The sequence below is a fragment of the Phascolarctos cinereus genome, unplaced genomic scaffold (assembly GCF_003287225.1).
Source record: "Phascolarctos cinereus isolate Bilbo 61053 unplaced genomic scaffold, phaCin_HiC Scaffold_726;HRSCAF=1367, whole genome shotgun sequence".
In the NCBI taxonomy this organism is placed as follows: Eukaryota; Metazoa; Chordata; class Mammalia; order Diprotodontia; family Phascolarctidae; genus Phascolarctos; species Phascolarctos cinereus.
In genome coordinates this window covers 103,705,399-103,728,720 of record NW_027556098.1, presented here as the reverse complement: position 1 = coordinate 103,728,720, position 23,322 = coordinate 103,705,399, and the positions used below count along the sequence as shown (strand labels likewise).

The 23,322-nt window shown below is 40.9% G+C and overlaps 1 protein-coding gene across 1 annotated transcript in view; it reads left to right on the top strand.

Annotated features, from left to right (window-relative positions):
- USF3 (upstream transcription factor family member 3) overlaps positions 1-12,793 on the top strand; it is a 39,550-nt gene extending 26,757 nt beyond the window's left edge. The window contains exon 7 of the mRNA XM_021007121.2: positions 537-12,793. Coding sequence (XP_020862780.1) covers positions 537-6,964 — 6,428 coding nt within the window. The 3' untranslated portion in view covers positions 6,965-12,793. The remainder of the gene's footprint in view (positions 1-536) is intronic.
- The last annotated feature ends 10,529 nt before the right edge of the window (positions 12,794-23,322 follow it).

Here is a 23,322-nt window from a genome sequence, read left to right as displayed (position 1 = left end):
GTCAAATGACTTGCTCCTGGTCATACAGCTGTGAAGTGTTAGGGAAAGATTTTAACTCAGAGCAAATGAAGCTGCAATGGTAACCTTTTAAACTGTAGCGAATTATTTTCTTGTCAAGAATTAAACTTTAAAGATGTTGACTACGGGAAATAGGCATATTCCTGAAGTGGCAAATGACTTATTATTTGTTTAGCCCATGATAAGATCATAGGAGCATAGATTTAGGGCTGGAAGGAACCTTAGAAGCTCATCTTGTTTTATGTAGGTGAAGAAACAGAGTCTCCTGGAGGTTATATGACTTGTCAAAGGTCAAACAAATAATAAGTGGCAGAAGCTGATTCTGAATCCTAGTCCTCTGCTGCCAGGTCCAGCACACTAACTTGTGTTAGAAGAGAACTTAACATTCCCAGTACTGTAGTGAGGAATTTAGACCAATTCACATTGGCAATTTCACTAAATTATATTTTTGTGTTCCTAAGATTATCTTAAGTTGACATTCATGACTTATTCTTATAATTTTTTTTTAAATTTTGCAGCTGAAGAAATTAAAAAACTGCGGAAACAGCTGGAAGAAACCCAAAGGGAAAATGGCCGATACATTGAATTACTGAAAGCAAATGACATTTGCCTGTACGATGACCCTACAATCCACTGGAAAGGAAATCTCAAAAATGCAAAAGTCTCTGTTGTTATTCCTAGCGACCAGATTCAGAAGAACATCATCGTCTATTCAAATGGAAGTCAGCCTGGTGGAAACAACCAAGGGACGGCTGTTCAGGGAATTACATTTAATGTTGGTCATAATTTACAAAAGCAGACAGCCAATGTTGTGCCTGTACAAAGGACTTGCAATCTGGTGACTCCTGTGTCCATTTCTGGAGTTTATACCCCTGAAAATAAGCCATGGCATCAGACAACAGTTTCCTCCTTGGCTGCTAGCCAGTCTGTTCCTCTTTGTCTTCCTGCTACCATTCCTGCTCAGAACATTCTTGAAATTTCCACCTCAGAAAGTGAGTCAAGTGTACTTAGTTCTAACAGCTCACAGATTACCGTTCCATCTGGGTCTGAACCCCACCAACAGAGTTCGTCAAATATGCCACTAAGTGGTCAGAATGCTTCTGAAAGCAAAAATGGACAAGAGAGCCCCAAGTTAGCCAAGAGACCTATGTCCTGTGCTACCAGCATTCCCCCCAGCACTTCTGTACTTTCCTTTCAAGTGCAACATGGAAACAAATCCTGTCTAAGCTTGCAGGATTTTAGAAGTGATGGTCAGGACAACTTTGTGGCACCAGTTGCTGATACAGCTTGCTCCCAATCTCTGAGACCTTCGGTCCCTAGGAATTCCTCTCCAGTGAACATTAGTAAGAACGCAGACTTAACAAGCAGTGCTGGTGTAGAGACACCTTCAGTAGCTTTAGCAGTCAAGGCTGCAACTGCTATAAGCACAGTCTCTGCAAGCCATTTAGACAGTGGTTGGTCTCTTTCTTGCTCTTTGCCTTCTTCAAGTGTTAGTGCTTCTGATTTGAAAAACATAAGCAGCCTTACTCGCATCCCCTCATCTGGAAACACACAAACAACATGGACTACATTGCAATTGGCAGGAAACACTGTTCAGCCTTTAAGCCAGACGCCATCTACTGTTGTGACCCCAATACTAAACGAGCTGGGCACTGGTACCTCAGCTACCAACCACAATAGACACATGGCTACATGTGTCTTGAATGGCTTGAATGGCTCATTTCCTACAGATGGGCAGCAGGTTGAGCAAGTAGTTGTGACTTTGCCTTCTTGTCCATCTTTACCTATGCAGCCACTAATTGCTCAACCACCAATTAAAACTCAGCCTCCCCCAAATATCCTTCCATTTAATTCAACAATGCAAGTAATTCAGATGGCTCAGCCTGTTGGGTCAGCTGTTAATGCAGGTCCAGCTAATCAAAATGTTATCATTCTTCAGCCACCTAATACTACACCATGCCCAGGAGTTATGAGAGCAGAAGTTCCCAATCAAACAGTTGGTCAACAGATAGTGATTATACAGGCAGCTAATCAGAATCCTTTGCCGCTCCTCTCCGCTCCACCTCCTGGTTCTGTTCGTGTCTCTGTTAATGGAGCCAATCCTGTAGTAGTGTCTAATAATTCAGGGCAAAATGTTTTGGCTCCACAAACATTTGGAGGAAAACACCTCGTCCATATATTACCGAGGCCTTCATCATCATCATCATCTAATTCTACACAAACTTTTTCTGTTACAATGTCAAACCAACAGCAGCCTCAAACTATTTCTTTAAATGGACAGTTATTTGCTTTGCAGCCTGTAATGTCCTCATCAGGAGCTACAAATCAAACCCCTATGCAAATTATTCAACCCACCACCAGCGAAGATCCAAATACCAACGTTGCCCTGAATACATTTGGTGCTTTGGCCAGCCTCAATCAAAGCATTTCGCAGATGGCTGGGCAAAGCTGTGTACAGCTGGCTATCAGCCAGCCTGCCAATCCTCCACCTGCTACTAATAGTAGGATCACCCCAGTTAACTGTGTTTCATTACCAACTACTGCAGCATCGCTTTTAACTACTGATAACACAACAGTACTACCCAATACTGCTAATCAAATGAACACTTCTCCAGTGAAAGCTCTAGCTAGTTTGCCTTCTAATGTGAAATCAAAAAGAATGAATAAGAAGCCAGGCACCAAAAAACACGTAGCTAATAAATCAGCATGCCCAGTGAATCCTGTTAGGGATTTGGGGAAATTAGATTGTGCCAACACAGAAGGATCGGCTCAGCAGTCATGTGCTGATGGGCTGCTAGAAAGCCTACCTGTGGTGTTAACTCCTGCTGTTGAATCTCAAGCAAATAGTGTGACTGTTTCTGATTCGCATTCCTTTGAGGGTGTAAATCCTGAGCCTGTAGTCTCAGAATCTGATTCATTAGAGGTGTCCCATTCACCCTCCCAGGAACCCATAACAAGTGAACATTTTGTATTGGCTCCACCTGATTCCAGAGATTCTGTGTCCACTTTGCAATCAGGGAGATCTCACAGTAAGCCAACCACTAGTCCCGAGTTGTCAGACTCTTCCAAGTCCTGCAATTCATCTAGTATCTTAATTCCCTCTCCAAATGATCCACATATTTTGGTTTCTCAGGTTCCTGAGTCCTCATCAACCCAAAGCATGGCAAGTACCAGTGGTGCTTCAGAGGTGGAAATTATGGCTGAGCCATGCAGACAAGATTCATCAGCTGCAGTGCAAGCCACGAGTTTATTAAAGGGACATGGTTTAACTGCATTGCTCTCTGACCTTACTAAAGAAAAAGAGGGTCAGAAAACCCCTCTTTCAGCGCAAGTGGACCATCCTAACTTTTCTTTAGAGAACTCAAAAATTGTTGGATCTAGTATTGATTTGCCTCAGAAACAGGAGCTATTACTAATAAATGGTGAAAGTGGGAATTTACCACAGCATCATTCCTGTATTCCTGATCAAGAGGCCATTAATAGTTCTTTGCTTGCCAGCAGGCAGACAGATTCCCCCATGTCAACGAGCTCTGGTAGTAGTCGTGGTTTCTCAGTTGCTTCCATGCTTCCTGATACCACTAGAGAAGATGTCACCAACAGTACATCAGCTAATACATGTGACAGCTGTACCTTTGCAGAACAAACTGATATAGTAGCACTTGCAGCAAGAGCTATTTTTGATCAAGAGAATCTTGAGAAAGGAAGAGTTGGTGTCCAGGCTGATATCCAGGAAACAACTCCAAAGCCATCTGAAACTTCATCTTTAGAGGGAGACCAGTCTTTCAAAACCCAGACAGCAAAAGAGAGTACCACAGGACAGGTAGAAGCAACAGCAAATGAATTTAGTTCCCAGGACCCAGTTCAAGGAAATGTGGATAGGTCTCTTGAAAAACCAAGTTGTTCAGTATCAGCTGAAACATCAAATACCTCTATACAGGTTTCAACTTCTCAGTCACCAAGCATTTCCAGTTTAAGTGTTAATAATCTTATCCATCAGAGCAGCATCAGCCATCCCCTAGTAAGCTGCTCAGAGCAACCAGCTATTCCTGCAACAGGGAATCTATCAGTTTCGTCTAGTTCCTATGCCAGTCAACCTCCTGAACCATCGCTAATGACTGAATATTCCCAAGACCAGCTAAATACCATGACTAATAACATACCAAATTCACAAATTCAAGAATCACACTTAAAGTCAAGTCATGAAAGTCGTAAAGATCCTGCCAAGCGTCCTGTTCAAGATGATCTTTTACTTTCTACAGCCAAAAGGCAAAAACATTGTCAGCCAGCACCCCTCAGACTCGAAAATATGTCCTTGATGAGCCGGACACCTGACAGCATTGCTGATCAAACTCAAATGATGGTTGGTCAGATCCCTCCTAACTCTTCCAACTCAGTGGTACCTGTTAGCAACCCAGGGCATGTGGATGACCTTTCTCAGTTATTCCCACCCAGCAACAACTTTGTGACACCTGCTTTGAGACAACCTGAAGTTCAGTGTAATTCACAGCCTGCAATGACTGAGCAGCAACAAAGCCAGGCAGGAAGTCAACATCTGCAGCCTTTGCAGCAGCATGTACCTCCTGCTCAAGGCATATCTCACCTTCATAATAACCATCCATACTTAAAGCAGCAACAGCAAGCAGGACAATTAAGAGAGAGACATCACTTATATCAACTGCAGCATCATGTACCTCATGCAGACAGCTCTATTCATTCACAGCCCCACAGTGTACATCAGCAAAGGACTATTCAGCAGGAAGTTCAAATGCAAAAGAAGAGGAATCTTGTCCAGGGAGCTCAAGCCCCTCAACTTTCCATACAGCAGAAGCATCATGGAAGTGACCAGTCACGACCCAAAGGTGGGCAACCTCACCCCCACCATCAGCAGATGCAGCAACAGATGCAACAGCATTTTGGAGGTTCCCAATCAGAAAAAAGCTGTGAGAACCCTTCAACAAGCCGGACCCACCATAACCACCCCCAGAACCATCTAAATCAAGATATTATGCACCAACAGCAGGATGTTGGAAGTAGACAGCAAGGTTCAGGAGTTTCTTCTGAGCATGTGACTGCACACAATCCAATGCAAAGACTTATGCCACCTAGAGGTTTAGAGCAACAAATGGTATCCCAGCCAAGTATAGTAACTAGGTCTTCCGATATGACCTGCACTCCACACAGGCCAGAAAGAAATAGAGTTTCAAGTTATTCTGCAGAGGCACTCATTGGGAAAACATCATCTAATTCAGAGCAGAGAATGGGCATATCAATTCAGGGCCCTAGGGTTTCAGATCAACTGGAAATGAGAAGTTACCTTGATGTTCCAAGAAATAAAGGTTTAGCTATTCATAATATGCAGAGTCGTGTAGATCATACTATTACCTCAGATGTTCGTCTTTCTGACTGTCAGACATTTAAGCCAAGTGGAGCTAGCCAACAGCCCCAGAGCAATTTTGAAGTACAGTCCTCAAGAAACAATGAAATAGGTAACCCTGTGTCATCACTGAGAGGCATGCAATCACAGGCCTTTCGAATTAGTCAAAATAGTGGTCCACCTATTGACCGGCAAAAAAGATTACCTTATCCACCAGTTCAGAGCCTTCCAGCTGGAAATGCCATTCCCCCAAGAGACAATGAAAATGCATGTCATCAGAGTTTCATGCAGAGTTTGCTTGCCCCTCACCTTGGTGATCAAGTCATTGGAAGCCAACGATCAATCTCAGAACATCAGAGGAATACACAGTGTGGCCCATCTTCTGCAATTGAATATAACTGTCCCCCAGCCCATGAGAGCATCCATATTCGAAGAGAGAGTGAGACTCAGAATAGAGAAAGCTGTGACATGTCTTTGGGTGCTATTAACACCAGGAACAGTACTTTGAATATCCCTTTTTCTAGCTCTTCTTCCTCAGGGGATATTCAGGGTCGAAACACAAGCCCCAATGTTTCTGTACAAAAGTCTAATCCCATGAGAATGACTGAAAGTCATGGAACCAAGGGCCACATGAACCCCCCAGTTACTACTAATATTCATGGGGTAGCACGGCCAACTCTGCCTCATCCAGCTGTATCTCATGGGAGTGCTGATCAAGGACCTCCTTCAGTTCGTCAGCCTAATTCTTCAGTTACCCAGCGATCAAGACATCCCCTACAGGACAGCAGTGGTGGCTCCAAAATCCGTCAGCCTGAAAGGAATCGTTCTGGAAACCAAAGACATAACAATGTCTTTGATCCTAGTCTTCCCCATCTCCCTCTGTCTACCAGTGGCAGTATGATTATTGGACGTCAGCAGTCCTCTACAGAGAAGAGAGGCAGTATTGTTCGTTTTATGCCTGATAGTCCACAGGTGTCTAATGATAGTACAGCCCCAGACCAACACACTTTGTCCCAAAATTTTGGATTCCCATTTATTCCAGAGGGTGGTATGAATCCACCAATAAATGGCAATACTTCTTTCATTCCACAGGTTACTCAGCCCAGTGCCACTAGGACCCCAGCACTCATCCCAGTAGATCCCCAGAATACATTGCCTTCCTTCTATCCACCTTATTCCCCTGCTCACCCTACACTGTCCAATGATATTTCAATCCCTTATTTTTCCAATCAGATGTTCCCAAATCCTAGCACAGAAAAGGTAAACAGTGGAGGTTTAAATAACCGATTTGGAACAATATTATCTCCTCCCAGGCCTGTTGGATTTGCTCAACCAAGTTTTCCTCTTCTCCCTGATATGCCACCAATGCATATGACCAACTCTCACTTGTCCAATTTTAACATGACATCTTTGTTTCCAGAGATAGCCACTGCTCTTCCTGATGGCTCAGCAATGTCTCCTTTGCTTACAATAGCAAATTCCTCAACGTCTGACTCTTCCAAGCAGACCTCAAACAGACCTGCCCACAACATAAGCCATATTCTAGGTCATGATTGCAGTTCAGCAGTCTAAACACTGATAGAAACTAAATGTGATGGGTGAGATTATATATTTGTGTATATGTATATATATATGTATATTTCATGTTTGCATGTTTGTATAGTCCATTTTCTGTTATCCACAATAGGGAAGCAACAGCAGAGATAATCCAAAAAAGAAAAGTGGCTTACTGAAAGAAATTACACTTAATTTTGAAATGCACTATGACTTTTCCCCTAGTGAATTTCCCAAGTTTCATTTAGGGTGCTTTGTATTTCTTGGGTAGAAATCAACTGGTGTTAGACATAGGCTAGCCTTGTATTGGGTGGTAAGCAAGAGGGAGCCCAGTGTTAAAACCTATTTTTATAGATAATCCATAGATAGTAAAAACATTATGGCTAGTGACCAAATTCTGGCTAATGTCCATGATGAAAGCAGAACAGTGAGTTGTGTTTATTTAATTCCTTCCTCCCTCTATTCCCCCAGTAATTGGCTTGCTTAAGAAAAGGTTTTTGCCTTGATTTATAAAGCTCCAGTAAATTAAAAATCATTTGAATTTCATAAGTCTTGCATTTCAAAACAGGGAGCCAATTTCAGTAGACACTTTTTTAATACGTTTAATCCAGAAGTCAAAAGTGTTTATTTAGGTATTATTAGCCTCACCAATAGGATAGACTTAGAGCTAGAAGAAACCTTATAGATCATCTAAACCAACCCCCTCATTCACACAAGAGGAAACTTAAGGCCCATTAACTTTCCTGGATAGATTTTAAAAAAATCCATGTTTGAATTTGCTAATTGTTCTTCCTCCTTTTTGGAAAGTAGAGCTATTCTGTAAAGGCATAAATATCCCGTAAATGCTTGATTAATTAGGCCCATTCTATTTAAACTAATTTCCTTTGTATTTGTTCATCATTAGTTCTTGTTAATGATAATATGTTGAATTTCACAAGATTGAGTTTTTCATTTTTCAGTGGAGAAATATTTTCACATTACATAATAAATAGAGAGCCAGCCTTGAAGATAGGAGGACCTGGATTCAGGTCTTGCCTCTAACACATACTGTGTGCAAGTCACTTAACCTCTCAATGCTCTAGTCAATTCTCTTAAGACTATGAGTTGTTGAAGTTGTTGAAAATTACTGATCTGCATCAGAAGAGGAAGTTACCTCATCTATTAGTACCTTATATGATTAAAATCATGGGTCCAACTAGTTCTATTGGTTCATTGCCTACCCCTATCCTTACTGATTTGTCTAAAAAAAAGATGTACTTCACAGTGGAACTATACAGAATTCACTTATAGGAATTTTCTAACTATTCTTCCCTGCTGTGGATATTAAGGAGCTTAATCCTCATTTGGAAAGACCATAATCTTTATATTTGGGAGGAAAATATATACACATATACATACACAGGCCTATATACAGAAACTGGCTCATTGACAGGTCTGCCTTCATACAAATCTGTAGGTGGAACCTGCTAAAGGGGTGAGAGAAAGCTTTTTAAAAAGGTTATTGGATAAAGAAATGTCTATTTCAGAAACCTAATTTTATATAGTTAGTTAACAGGGAAATGACCATGTTCACTCATAATTTCCCTGGCCTTTTTAGTAGGTATTTTACTGCCACAACAAAGTGAGTTGGTGATGGTGAGTGGCTTGTGTTAATTATTCCTACTGCTGTGCTAATGGGGTGAACTCAAAGGACCACAGCTTCTACAGCATAATTTTCCCCCCAGTGGTAGAATCTCTAAATATTTGGTCAGGGCAGTTTACTCCTGTTAATACCTCTTCTAAAGACTCTTTCATCAGTAGGGTCATTTGTGCCTCTTTAGCTGCTCTGGCCAAATTCAATTGCTTTGCGGCCCAGGAAAGCAGCCTCCTGGGCATGGGGGAGGTTGTAGTTGTGAAGATTAAATGAGACAATGTTTGTGAAGCTTTTTGTAAACTTATATAAATGCAAGATATTATTTTCCATCCCCTCAATTCTGTATTTTCCTCATAATTTAGGGATGGAGTATTTACAAATTATTTAAGGGACAGTGGGTAGGTGGTGAATATAGTAAATCATAGCAGGAGGGAGGGCAAGACATGTTTCCGAGCTCATTTTCAGATTTTAATCTACAAAATCAAACTTGTATCAGCTCTCATTTGCCAGTTAGAAAGTGAGCAGGTTTGGAAATATAGACCACACATGAATATGCACTTCTGTAGAACCATTTGTGACCATTCAAAGCCTGGTAGCTAAGCAGAATAGACAAGCTTAAGTAGGAACTAGTTAAGCTGCCTTTTTCTGAAAAGTCCTCAAAACCCAAATGTTTCCCAAGTACCTTCTAATGAACTTACTGCTTTATTCTGCTCAGGTCTAACTAGAGATAGTTATTCATTTGCATTATACTTACCTTTAGATATGTAGACGTTTTGATTTTAGAATGACCCTAAATGATACTCTATTTTGTCAAGGCCCATCCTTTCTCCTACTGTGTCAAAGAAGGTATGGCTATGAATGGAGGGGAGGGATTTTCCTTGCTATGGGCTGTTATATTTATGTGCTTACATATATCTCATTACTAAGGGGAACATTCCAAATGAGGCCTCAAATATAAAAGTAAATTGTGTATTTACCTTATGTATCAATGTACATGCTCTTATTTGGATTTGAAAACATCAGTGCCTATGGTGATATCCTAACAGTATTAAATATGTGATATACAAATCTTGGCAATTGATTCTATAATAATGAGTGATCTGGTATTAGCTAATCATCTACTAAAGTTTTTGGGTAAAGAAATATGAGGAATGGGTTATTTTTGTGGAAGAAATTTAAGCTCACAATTGATTTGCTAATTCAGGGTTGGAGATTGAAGCCAGTTCTGGAGATGATTTTATAATCTCCTGATTGTTCATGGTTAACTAACTCCAAGTCAGTGTAGTTGTCCAGGGAGAATCAATGACTATCTTTTAATTAGTGGATTTGTGTGTGTGTGTGTGTGTGTGTGTGTGTGTCCAATATTGGTTTAGAATTGGTTATGGAAAAAGTAACATTGAAACATTTCATTTCTCTTTAAGTATAGCACTGTCATTTAATGAAATGGAAGATTCAGATTTCTGTTTGTGTGTAATTTTTATGTAATTGTCCAAGATGAAAATATTCATGTTTGATACCATCATTGACTTTGTCACACAACAAGTTAATAGAGGTGGAGGAAAGATGCTCTTTCATGATGATTATGCTTTTTCAGTGAGTCTCTTTTCTTTTTTGTTGGGTGTTTTGGAAGAATGAGACCTGTCCCTATTTTTCAAAATAATGAGTGACAAGTCAGTGATGGATTTGCTTTGTAAAATGTAACATGCATGAACTGTGAAAAAAGGAGAATTGGAAGCTGGGGTTGGGGAAAGGCAGAACATTCCTTTGCCAACAAATCTCAGTCATGTCACAGTGCTTATGCTGAACTGGAACCAAAATGAACCATTTAAGTCATCTTACTTGAATATACAAAACATTTATGCATCTTAAGGGAATTACTATTTGTCTTTAATATTTTAACTACTTGCTTATGCCTTCTTAGCTGTTTCTATAAAGTGGGTGAGACTAGAACCCAACTTTAAAAATGTGATAATATAATGGATTTTGAGTGCAGTTTAAAACATTGGCGAAAATAGAAACTCTAAAAATGTTTTTGCTCATCTTTGCCCTTTCTGTCTTGACACATGAGTACACATACTTTTTTTTTGTTTTGTCACTCCATGTCAAGTGGATGGCAGTCAGTCAGCCTAGGCATTCTTGTAGTAGAATGAAAATTTCCTTTGCCATGAAAAGACCATTGGCCTGAGTAGAAGGTGGTGTGCTATATTCCTAGATCAGTGATCCCCAATCCCTGGTTTTATTGACCCAGCTTGTCTACAGTTATTTCAAAGGGCTGTCAAGGAATTCTCAAAACCAAATTAAAATTGTTTTAATTTTTTTTAAAGTGTTATCTTGCACTAGATTTGTTTTAGAGGTGGTGGAATTGGGCAGGCAGAGGAAGGGATAAGAAAAGTGGGGAAGTGAGGCCACAAATTCAACAGGAACTTTTGAGTGCAACTCCAAAAGGTTGGGAATTTCTTTTCCAGTTTATTAATTTACAACACATGTAGATCTTTGCCCCCAGTTGAAATGCACTTAGGGCTCTGTACCCTCCAGAGGGCAACAGTGACATCCAATGGCCAGTTGAGACTACTGGAGTCAATATCTCCGATGGGTCTCATGACATCCATCAGAAATAAAGGTTACAGCCCCCCCGAAGATGTCTGTTTTGCTGAATGTTGCTTTCTCTTTCCTGTTCCAAAATTAAAATACCACTTTACTTTTTGGGTACCTTCCTTTCTGTCTTCTAAACTTCTTATGTGGACCCTGAAAGAATACTGGTGTTTATTTGCAGGTGATTCCAAGCTTAGCCTAAGCCAATCCAGTAAAATTTACAGAAAGTGAAGATCTTCCCAAGGATACAATGTCTAATTCTGCACACTTCCTCCTGCGACAGTACTGCACTTTAACTGAAACTGTGCCTCTGGTCCTTAGACCTATTGTTAGAACATATCACCCACCCAATCGTTAAAAAAAAAAAAAGCAAAGGAACAGCCAGAGTGGTATCTACCATATCACTGAATGCTTTTCCCTCAGAAGTCCAGCTCTTGTTTCTCACTGTTGCCTTATCTTACTGAGCCATCTTTGATACTGATCTTGTCAGAAACAGTTAATGGTAGCAAAACTTTAAACTGAGAGCTTGTTTGTGATGGCATTTCAGATTATTGACTCTAGGTTTAAGTGAAACCCATCAACATTGATCTTTCTCTTTCTGTGGCCCATAGACCCTGTGTAAAGAAGGTAGGAGTGGTCAGACACATCTTATCCAACGACTCAACCTTTTTTTTAAAAATGAATTTTAAAATATGGAAATGTCATTTTTGGATTACTGCATAACATGTAATGTATCATTGTAAATGATGTGATCCTACAAATGGAGAATTTGGAGGGTGTATCTCCATTTACATTTTTCACACATACTCCAAAACAGGTGGCCTTTATTTTGTAGATCCTTTTGTTCTGTACAACTGGACACTTTTTGACTGTGTCCTAGAAACTTGAAGTTTTCGCTATTTGGCTTTTGAAGATCCCATTGTTTCCTCAAGTCTTAGAAGTCATTTTTCATATGTGGGGTCATTAAGGCACTGGACTGTGCTATGGTGAATTGTCTTTAGGGGAAGTTGAATTACTTCTTTTCCAAGTAGGATGGGACCATACAGTGTTGTTTAAGATGCTGCTGCTGTTTTAGTGTGAAGGAGAATGGCTTGGCTTCCACTTTTCGCACATAAGATGTTTCACTTTGGTAACAGGGTGGAGGACAGTGAGGTAGAAATAACAGTTACCTTCACAGATTTTTACATATGCTGCCTGAGAAGATTAATACGTGGCAGTCACCAAGAGAAATTAAATGCATTTCTTTCAATAGTGTAATTATTTGTATCTATACTAAGCCAGCAGGATCTGCTGTGCAACGTGTCCTATAACTGTAAATTACCTGGTTTATAATTCTGATGGAAATTCTAGTTTCCTTTTTGTAATGGAATTCAGAACAGAAATGTATCATATGATCAGGAACATCATACAGTTGTAAATAAGATTGTGTCCTGTTTATTTTGACATCTTTTTATAGATACATTGCATTAGGGTGTGAATATTCTAAACCATGCTCTTGTTTAAAGTTTTGAAATTTTTATTGTTAAATGTAACACTTTAATGGTTGTAATAATTATTTGTATAGATATGAATATAATATTTTATTTAAGAAAATAAACATTGCATTTTTGCATTGTAAAGTCTCTCTGGTTCTGATTACTAATTGTGTCTCCCAAACTGAAATTGCCCTTGAAGTTTACTTATGAGCAGGCTCTGCATTTTATCACGTTGTGTTCATGGAAACTATGTTGTAAACCGTATTATAACTGGTGGTTGTGTGCCTGGCATCAAATAAATCATAGATAAGGCCAACAATGTGTCATAAAAGCAAAGGTAAAATAACTACATGCTATAATAAATTAAGAGTAACATTATATTCTGTTCATAGAATTTTATGGTTGTAAAGCTTAGAGACCATCTAGTTCACCCATTTTATTCCTAAATAAACAGAGGCCTGGGAACATGCAGCAACTGACCCAGTCATACTAGCTAGTTGGAGGCAAAGCTGGGACTAAGGCCTAGTTCCAATCCCCGAGACCAGTGTTCTTTCTCCTTTAGTCAGAGTCCTATAAAAATGATTCTAAGTTTATTGCATACTTCCATTTTTTATTATAGTTATGTTTTCTTAGCCTTCTGAGTTCTAAGGTAAAGTGTATGATTTATCTAAATTTTCTGTCCCCCCCAACACCTAGCAAAGTGTTCTGCAACAGAGTAATAGGTGGTTTAATATGTATTTTCTTTATGTATACAAGGGGCTCTACAGTACTATAAAGTGTGCATGTAACAAAAAAAAATGTAATTCTGTGTCATAGATTTCACATTTTCACTAGCTACAAATAATATTAATTATCTTTGCTTGTCTTAAGATTTGGAGGAACAAAAGTAGATTACTTAGATGGCCTATGTTTCTTTAAAAACATAGGGATATTTGAACTGATACCTTTCTTTTAGATTTCCCAAGTATCAAGGTGAGATCAGCTCCCATGTATTCAATTATATGCGAATAATTCTGAGATCTGCCCTTTCTCCTGACCTCTAGTTTAGCATCTCCAAATGTCTTTTGTACATCTTAAACTCAGCATTTCCCAAACTGACTTGTTTACTAGATCTGGAGGCCATATTTCTTTCTGCTGCTATATTTTCCCTGTGTATTGATTTATCTGCTTATGTTCAAGGTCCTTTGAGTTTGTTTCTTCCTTCAGATTTCTAGGCCCCGCCTTATTTTTCCCTGTTGTTCACTGTCTGATTCCCTCCCCTCTGATGGTGGTTTTTTTTCCTTGGGGGGTGAATCCTATGTTTCTCAGCCTCCTTCCACACTGGGTAATTTACGGTTCACCAGCCTAGGTCTCTGCCCCAACTGACTTTTCGGGGGACTGGCCTGGCTTCAGCTAGATGCTAACTAAACTCTTTGTCTCAGGCTTAGTGGAATGGTGTACAGCCCTCCCTTGCTGCCCCTCCCCCACCCCCCCATAGTGGGGTGTACTTCACTGGCCTGCTCCCTCTGTTGCGCCTGCTCCCTCTGTTGCTATTTTATGGCCTAGTACCAGCAGGCCAGAGAGTTGCCACGTTGGTGCAATGGGTTGATTTCTTTAGTTTGGGGGTCACCAGGGCTCTGTGAGAAAGGTGGGATGAGAGGTGGTGTTGAACTCTTATTTCAAGACCAGACAGAAGTCCTGCCCCTTGTCCTCTATTCCTGGCATTCCTGCAGAGATCTTTTGCAACACAGACCTCTCCCCAACCACCTCCGCATTCATCCCCACCCCCACTTTAGCAAGTGTCTACCCATGGAGCTGTAGCAGTGCTGGCTGTCTTTTGAGGCCTGAGCAAACTTCCAAAACCCAGAGCTAGAGATCTCCCCAGCGCTAGAGAGAGGGGAGATGGACTGGGGTGTGGGTTTGGGTTTTATTGAGAGCCCATCAGTTGGATCCTTGGACAGGCTAAGTGTAGTCTTGATGCCAGTTGTATGGGATGTTGGGGAAGGGTACTCAATAAGCTCAATATAAAGTCAGCTCATGGTTTGTTTGGTTTTTAAAAAAGTATTTTGGATTCTGGGTGTCCTAAATCATGGAGACAGCTGAAGTTGCTTTATCTTTGGCACATAATTTCTATTTTGGAGAGGTTTGTGAGGTCAGGGGATCAGAGAAATGTCGAAGTCTGTATCTTGCTGGTCAGAAGTCCAAAAGCAACATTGCCTAAACTGAGCTCATTATCTTTCCTCCAAAACCCTCCCTTCCAAACTCCCCTGCTACTATTGAAGGTATCACCATCCTCCCAATCTTAGGACAGTCCTCCTGGGCTTACAACCTGGGTGTTATCCTCACTCACCCTCCATGTCCACTTGGTTGCCAAGTCCCATCGATTCTACCTTTGTAACATCTCATATTTCTCTCCTCTCGGCTGATATGGTCACCATCCCTGTCCAGGCCCTTATCACCATATGCCTAGGAGTGTTGCAGTAGCCTTGGGTGGGTCTCCCCACTCAGCTGTCAAAGAGATCTTCCTAAAGCTCAAGTCTGACTGTGTATGTTCCCTTCTCCAGTGGCTTCCTCTTACCTCCAGGAGTGAATATAAAATCCTATTTGGCCGACCCTTTCCTACCTTTCCAGTCTTCTTACACCATACTCCCATTTACTAGTGACACTGGCCTCTTTTCTGTTTCTCCCCCAAGACACTGCATTTTTTTCACTTCCCTGAGTGCTGTCCTTCCTAACCTCTGCCCACTGGCTTACTGCAATACTCAGCTGAAATCCCCCCCCTAATAGAAGAAGGCTTTCCAGGTCTCTCTCAATGCCAGTACTTTTTTCCTTTGAGATTACCTTCAATTTATCCCTTACAGGTCATGTCTGTACATAGTTGTTTGAACTTTGTCTCCCCCATTCACATGTGAGCTCTTTTTATTTTTACCTTTCTTTCTATCTCTAGTATTTAATGCAGTGCCTGGCACAGAGTAAGCATTTAAATGCTGGTTCACTTGACTGGCAAAGAAAGGCATTCAGAAATACCATGCCACTGATTTTCTTTTCAGGAATAGCCATTGTAACACTTTGTAGTGGAGAGAAAATTTAACCTGAGAGTCAGAACACTGGGGTTTTAGGGCTAGATTTGGTACTGATTACACTAGTGTATCTTTTATTTTTTGGCTAGGCAATGGGGTTAAGTGACTTGCCCAGGGCCATACAACTAGTAAGTGTTATGTGTCTGAGGCCAGATTTGAACTCGGCTCCTCCTGAAACCAGGGCCTGTGCTCTATCCACTGTGCAACCTAGCTGCCCCTCAGTAGTGTATCCTCGACCAAGTTCTGTTACTTCTGGGTAACACTTTCCTCACTTGTAAAATGAAGCCCTTGGATACAATGATTGCTAAGGTTCCTTCTGTGATTGGGACTTTAGCTGAAAGGGTTTCGAATTGTGTCTTGATTTAGGTCTCTAGTTCAAACTCTTTGTACATCAACCCTCTATCACCCCCACCCCAAGAAAGTTACACTAACCAAATGACCTGGTATATGTTTAAGTACTCTGTTATTAAAGGCCAGCAGCTGTTTTTCTCTCCCCAAACACACATATATGTATATTTTAAAATTAATTTTATTTTTTTAAGTAAAAGAAAAATCCATTTCCTCCCCTTCTCACATTGAAAAACAAGAACAAGACCTTTCTAACAAATATGCGTAGAAAAGAAAAGCATTCTTGCATTGGTCATGTTTGAAAAGTATATAACTCAATCTGAAGCTTGAGTACATTAGCTTTCTGTCAGGAGGTGTTGAGATCTGAGAGGCTGAGACCCCTCAGGGACCAGAGTATAGGATGGGGTGGTCTGGAATGAATTCACAGACTCAAGTGTTCTTAAAGTCAAGGTGGCAAAGATTTACTGTTGCACTATACAGTGGGCAGAGGTCCTTAGTGAACTTGCAACCTAACAGAAATGATGCTAAAGCTTATATAAGGAAAGTAGTGGATTATGCAGCAAGTATACTAATTAGGTGATAACATACAACTATGTCATTCCCTACTGGAAACTGGGGAGGAGAGTTTCCTAAGGGGTGTGTTTTTGGTCTGTTATGTCTGTGACAAGATAGCTTCAGGAGTTAATAAATATAACTTGACCTATGGATCCTATATGGTAACTATGGGCATCATTATATGATAGTTTTGTTGTTACAAGATAGTATAAGGCAAATTCTACAGAGGTCAGCTTGTTCTTGTAACAGGGAGAGATAGTTTGCCTCACTGGGCCCACTCATGAGTCACTGCCAGAGAGAGGGTCTTTGGGCAGTAAGGAAACTGCCAGGGATAGTGTTTCCGAGGTTAGGGAGAAATATGATCTTAGAAGTGGGGTCTGAGTACAAGCACCGAAGCACCCCATCAGAGGTGTTTGGCATATTTTGTCATGGATCTCTGGACCCATGTAAACCCTTTTATGTATTTTTTTGGTTTTGGTTTTTGGGTTTTTTTGTGAGGCAATCAAGGTTAGGTGACTTGCCGAGGGTCCACAGCTAGTGTCAAGTGTCTGAGGCAGGATTTGAACTCAGGCACTCCTGACTCCAGGGCCGGTACTCTATCCATTGTGCCTCCTAGCTGCCCCCAAGTCCTTATATTTTTAAAGAAAGCAAAGATAACATTAGCTTCTAGGAGCTTTGAAAAACTCCAACACTCTATTTTGGATGCAAATATAAACTTGTAACCACAGAACGTTGGTCTGGCCGACTAGGTAATGTATTAACTTTGTTGGACCTCATCTTTCAAAGTGATCTGAAGTGAAGCATACCAAGAGAAAATAAGCTACAGATATTTATGGTAGGATATTTTATAAGCCCAGGTTTTAACCAAGTCTGCTGTATGTGCTTGTTTGTGGGCATCTTTCTTAAGTTGCTTAATCTGATTCAGATCAGCAGTTTGGAAAGACCTGAAGCAAAGCTGGCTCTGATTAGCTCCCTAATAGGGAACTTGTGGTGGTGAAGAATGTCCCACTTCTTTGAATGAAGGTCAAATAGAAATTCAGATACTTTGATGAGGTTAAAACATGTGTATATCCGTTTAGGATTTGAAAAGCATATACATGGATGATCTCATTTGATTACCACAGCAGCCCTATGGAGTAGGTGCTGTAATTATCACCATTTTACAGAGGGGCCCTATAGTGGTTTATAGTGGTCAAGTGACTTGCTCAGGGTCACACAGCTAGTAAGTATCTGAGGCAGGTGAACTGAGACCTGGGAAAGGCTTTAGCTTAAAAAGGCTCCCCGACTGCATGTGGGGCCATGGCCAGACATGCTGACCTATGTCTTACCAAAGGACCCAGATGGCTCTGGAGGAAAGAATGAGTGTGATGACTTTGCACAGCTCTGCCTCACTTCAACCCAATTCACTTGCAAGACAGGAAATCACCCTCCTAATGTCACCGGTCCTCTTTGAGAACGAAGGACAAAGAACAGCCAATAGCAGTCTGAGGCAGGATGCTTTGACATCGGTCTTCCTAATTGTAGGTCCAGCACTCTTACCCACTGAACTACCTAGCTGCCTCTAAATACCATTTTGTGAATATTGTCATGCATTTAATGTATGAGGACTTTGCAAGTGTTGCATCAATTACTTAATTATTTTAAGTATTAAGCCAAAGAGCCCTTTGAACAGCTCTATTATGTAGAAAGATGTCAGTTTTTTTTTAAATGGACTGTTTTGCTTGTGATTTGCTTGCTTCTCTTGAGAACTTGTTCCCAGAGAGAGAAGCAAACTTTGTCAAACATTTATGGCCATTATCCCTATGCCCTCCAAATGAGGGATTCAATTTAATGTTTTGGTGTAGGCAAGTTCTGTCTGAATTTGCCTGAGGATGAAATCACTACCCATTGGAAAGGGTTGGGTGCTATGCTATAAGTGAGGAAGGACAATGATTGTTCTGTCTTTAATTGGAGTGGTTGATCCTGTTTTATTCATCTGGCTGGCACAGCCAGAGTCTCAAAGGTAGCCTGGAAAGAGGCCAGAAGTAAAAACTAAAAAACAAAAACAAACAAACCCCCCCCAAAAAAAAAAACCCCAAAACTAAATGTCTCTGACTTTTGACAATGTCTCAAGTCTGGGAATATTCTTTAGGAACTGAAAACATACCAGGGCCCACTGCCTTCCCTCTACCATTTTCTTTGCTTTCTGTGCAGGGGAAACCTGACACCTTATGCTGTGCATGTTTTAATTTTAAAAATGAATCTGGGTCCTTAGCCACTGCCAAGTGCAATAATTGAATCTGTGTAAAAGGCCTTGGCTTTTGATTTTACAGGCTTTGAGTCTGATGGAACAGTTTTTCATTGGAATCCAGCTGTTCCCACTTAGAGGCCAGAGCTTTCAATAGCTGCTTTCTTATTGGTTGGCTTTCCCTGAAACACAGTAAATTTCATTGTTACTCTGGATTGATAAAATAGCCACACCTCTTCTTAATTTTTAGAAAACTCCATTCTTTCCACTAACAGCAACCAGGGAACCTTGTGTTATGGGAAGAGCAGTGGAAGGGTTGCTTAGATTCAGGAATGGATGGACATCAACACTGGCACAAACAAGCTGTGTGACCTTGGCAACTCATTGCATCTCTATGGACTTTAGTTTCCTCATCTCTAAAATAAAGGTTTCTGACTACCTGGCTTTAAAATTGTGAATGCGTATGTTTAAGGAATTTTTATAATTCTAGGCTGTGATTTTAACATATAGACACGTGGCCCCAGATAGGCTTAGTTTATGCTGTGAATGAAGTATGTGTTTGCCAGCTGGGGTACAGAACCCTGTAGCCACTGTGTGATTGGGGCTCAGCTTCCTCATCCCCAAAAGAAGGATGTCTGACTAGATAACCCCTGAGGTATTTTCTAGATCATGATTATCAGTGTGCTGGAGATTGGAGGTGGGTGCAGTGGGACAGTAGTGTGACCAATAAGGCCAGATTATTTGTTCAATATTTCACTAGATCTCATTGTGGGTACTCTCTCCACTGCAGAACACAGCCCATCTATTCCTGATCATCCTGGGCAGTTCTGGTCCATGTCTCCCCATAAATCCAACACAGAGGATCCACAGAGGATTTCCTGAAGCATAGAAGGCCTGTGGCAAATTGGTGGTGTGACTCTGGCAATTCCTTTCTTAATTTACAGTACCCATTGCTATGGTGAATGATAAGGAGGGGCGAATCACAATGCAATGGAGGCCTTCCTGTGAGTCTTTTAATAGTTCACTATGCAGCACTCAGGCCCTCCAACCCTTATTCCTCATTAGACCTGATCGACCCGCCTCTTTTTCTAAATAATGTTTCCTTTATGAAAAGTTGCTGCGACTTGGAAACACCCCCCCCCCCAAAACTTAGCAATTACTGTCCTGGGATAAGGGGCTGTCTCTTCAAAGGTGGGTTAAAATTACATTCTCATCTTTTCTTTTCCTTTCAACAGCAAAGGCTGTCTTCTCTGCTGGCAGGGACCCAAATGGAATAATAACTCTCTTCCATTAAGTTCCAGGCATTGCTTAAGCACTGGGAGGACCTCCTAATTCAAGATCCAGGCCACCTTTCCCTTTCTTTGTTTTATCTGAGAAATTCAAGGCTCCTCTGCCTCTTGCTTGGTTTTCTTTTATTTCCTGGGGAAGAACATAACTGTTCCTTCTTGAGTGGGCATTCTCCAGGCATCCAGAGCCACCAGAACCTTTAAATCCAAATAAGGAAACTTCAAATAGATTCCTGGCTCCATTGTCTCCTCTGGCTCATGTCTCTCCATTACTTTATAGGATATGGTATATTTCTATCTCTTCTCAATTTTCCCCCCTTACTATTGCCTAGTCATCAGACTTCCATTTCCTTCTTTCCCTTTTGTAGGGCCCTGCTCTGAGTCCAGGCTACCCTCTTTACAGAGGACACCTCCCCTAAATGGAATCCAATGGATTCTACCTATTCTTATAGCTTTCTTATGGCTGACCACTGTTACTTCTTCACCTAGCTTAATTCTTTATTTATTGAAAGCACTCCTCAGAAAAACCCAAGTGTGCCCAACTTCCTCTGCCATGTAAAGTTAGGTTCCTGTACTGGAGGAAGGGGAGTCAGCAGCTAGATGGTCAATTACTTCTGCCCCATGCATTCCTAAATTATTACCACTCAGAATTTCTGTAATAGCTAGTCCAGCTATAACTGTGATCCATCTTCAAAGAAATCTTAGCTACTTAGCACTAGTTTGGTGTAGTAGGAGGAGTACCTTTTATGTTGCCTGGGCTGGTTTCCAAGGGAATGGAGAAGCCATTCTTGAGATTAACATGCGTTTAGTTTCCTTGTTTTCTGAGGCATGAAAGACCTATGGCAAATTGGTGGTGTGGGGCTGGCAACTGCCTTCTTGATTACTTTACCTATTGGTGAATGGTAAGGATGGGGTTGGGGTAACTACCTTAATTTATATCTTTTTAACCCAAAGAATTGTGTCCTTTGTCACCAGCAGAGGGGTTTTTGTTGTTTTTCTTATTTTGCGTTTTATGATTCCTAAGTGCCTCACTGCATTCTAACCCTGAGCTTCAATCACAGAACTGATTTGAGTTGAGCCTGGTCCAAGCGGCCAGACGGTGCAGTGGATGGAGTACTGGGCCTGGAGTCAAGAAGATCTGAGTTCAAATTTGACCTTAGATACTGTGTGACCCTGAGCAAGTCACTTAACCCCTATTTGCCTCAGTTTCTCATCTGTAAATTGGGGACACAGTGGAGAAGGAAATGGCAAGCCACTCCAGTATCTCAGCCAAGAAAATCTCATGGACGATGTCCGCGGAGTCACATAGAGTCAGCAACAGGTCCATCTTTAAAGAAATCTTAGATACTTAGCACTAGTTTGATGTAGTAGGAGTACATTTTGTGTGGCCTGGGCTGGTTTCCAAGGGAAGAAGCCTGGTCCAGAATTATTATTCCTTGAATATGTAACTTTGACAGCACAAGTTCCTTTTACCTTTTCACTATCAGTTTTGTTTCCTTGACTCAGTGGAACTGGGGATGGTACTTCGAATGTATGTTACTGTTATTGTCTAGAGTGAGGGGATAGTATGCCTCTCTTTGATAAGGTCAGGCCTGTGGCAATCTTACCTTCAGACAGCTGAGAGTTACAATTAAACATAGTATCGTCTACAAATAGGAGTGTTTGGAAAATTTCTCCATCAATAGGGAATCTAATTCTTTTATTTGGATTTTGCATGGGTGTAGGACATCTTCCATCATATGGGCTAGTACCTTAGGTGAGCATGTATTTTCAAACTGAATTTGAATACAAGTACTCTGTCAAACAAAGTTGTGTCCATAATCCAATCCATTATAGAGGTTTGTATAATTTTAACACTTGGGACACTTGTTGAGATGGGCAGTTGAGACTGTGTTTTGTTCTACAAAGACAGATGCTTTGAAACAATCAAAAAGACAAGATTTTATATTCTCTGTATTTTTGTCGGTTATATGACCATAAAGACATTGGCTGCTGTAGACGCCTGTCTGTGAGAGACAGCCTTTTTCCATCTCATCAAGGATGTGTGTGTGTGTGTGTGTGTGTGTGTGTGTGTGTGTATACGTGTTATTTCATTGGTGCTGGGCACACTAGGTAATGAAACTCCTCTCACCAATGTAGAAAAGCAACTCTTTTGCAATTTATTGAGCCTGTGGGGTTTTTTTTTTTGCCTGTGGCGCTGAGGAATTAAATGATTTGCTCAGAGTCCCATGACCTGTATGGATTAGAGGCAGTAACTGAATGCAGCTCTCTATTCATGCTGCCACTCAAAGATATGCTGGATTAAAGCAAAATCTTAAAAAAAAAAAAACAAAACCTGACAGGGGAAAAAAAAGTGTTACTTTGATGACTCTTATACCTACTTGAAGATACTCCACTATTTAAGCACAAGTTATTTTCTCAATCATGATTATAAGCATGAAGCAGGAGCTGGGGAACCCAAGATTTACCCTTCTCAAGGCTGAAATGTGATGTGCCAGTCATCGGGAAGGCAGCACTGGACTTAGTGTGACAGGATCTGGCTTCTAGGCTCCACTTGCCCATTTACTAGCTGTGTGACCTTCCTAAGCCTCGGTTTCTTCTATCAGATAGGGACAATAATGTTTCACCGTCTCACAGAGTTGTGAGAATGAAATGAGATGATATGTGCAAAGTATTGTGGAAATATAACTGCTATTATTAGAATTTTCATAGTGGAGGAGATGAAAGGTTGATTTTAACCTCTCTGATGAAACATGAAGGGAGTGTATCAGCAGGCCAGCAATTTCTAACCCTTTGGGGATTCTGGATCATAGGGTTTAGAGTTGGAAGGTAATTAAAACCCCTGTCCCTGTTGGGCACATTTCTGCCCTTGCTGCTTGTAAGCACCATAACTCCATCTTCCCTCCCCTGGCTGACCCCATTGTTTATTTAGTCACAGAATCATAACCGTCTAGTCCCTGCCCAAACAGGAATCATTTCTCCAAGGTGCCTGACAAGTGGTTGGTCACTCTTAGCTTTTCTCACCAGCTTTGGCTCCTTCTGAGCTTTGTCAGTCTTGGCTTATTGTTACAGGATTATGCCACACTTTTATATTTATCCCATCACTTGCCCTTGCTTTAATTTTCTGCACAGTTTTTAGAAGTCCAAGTTGTAAGTTGTGGTACATGAATGTAATGGAATACTATTGTGCTCTAAGAAATG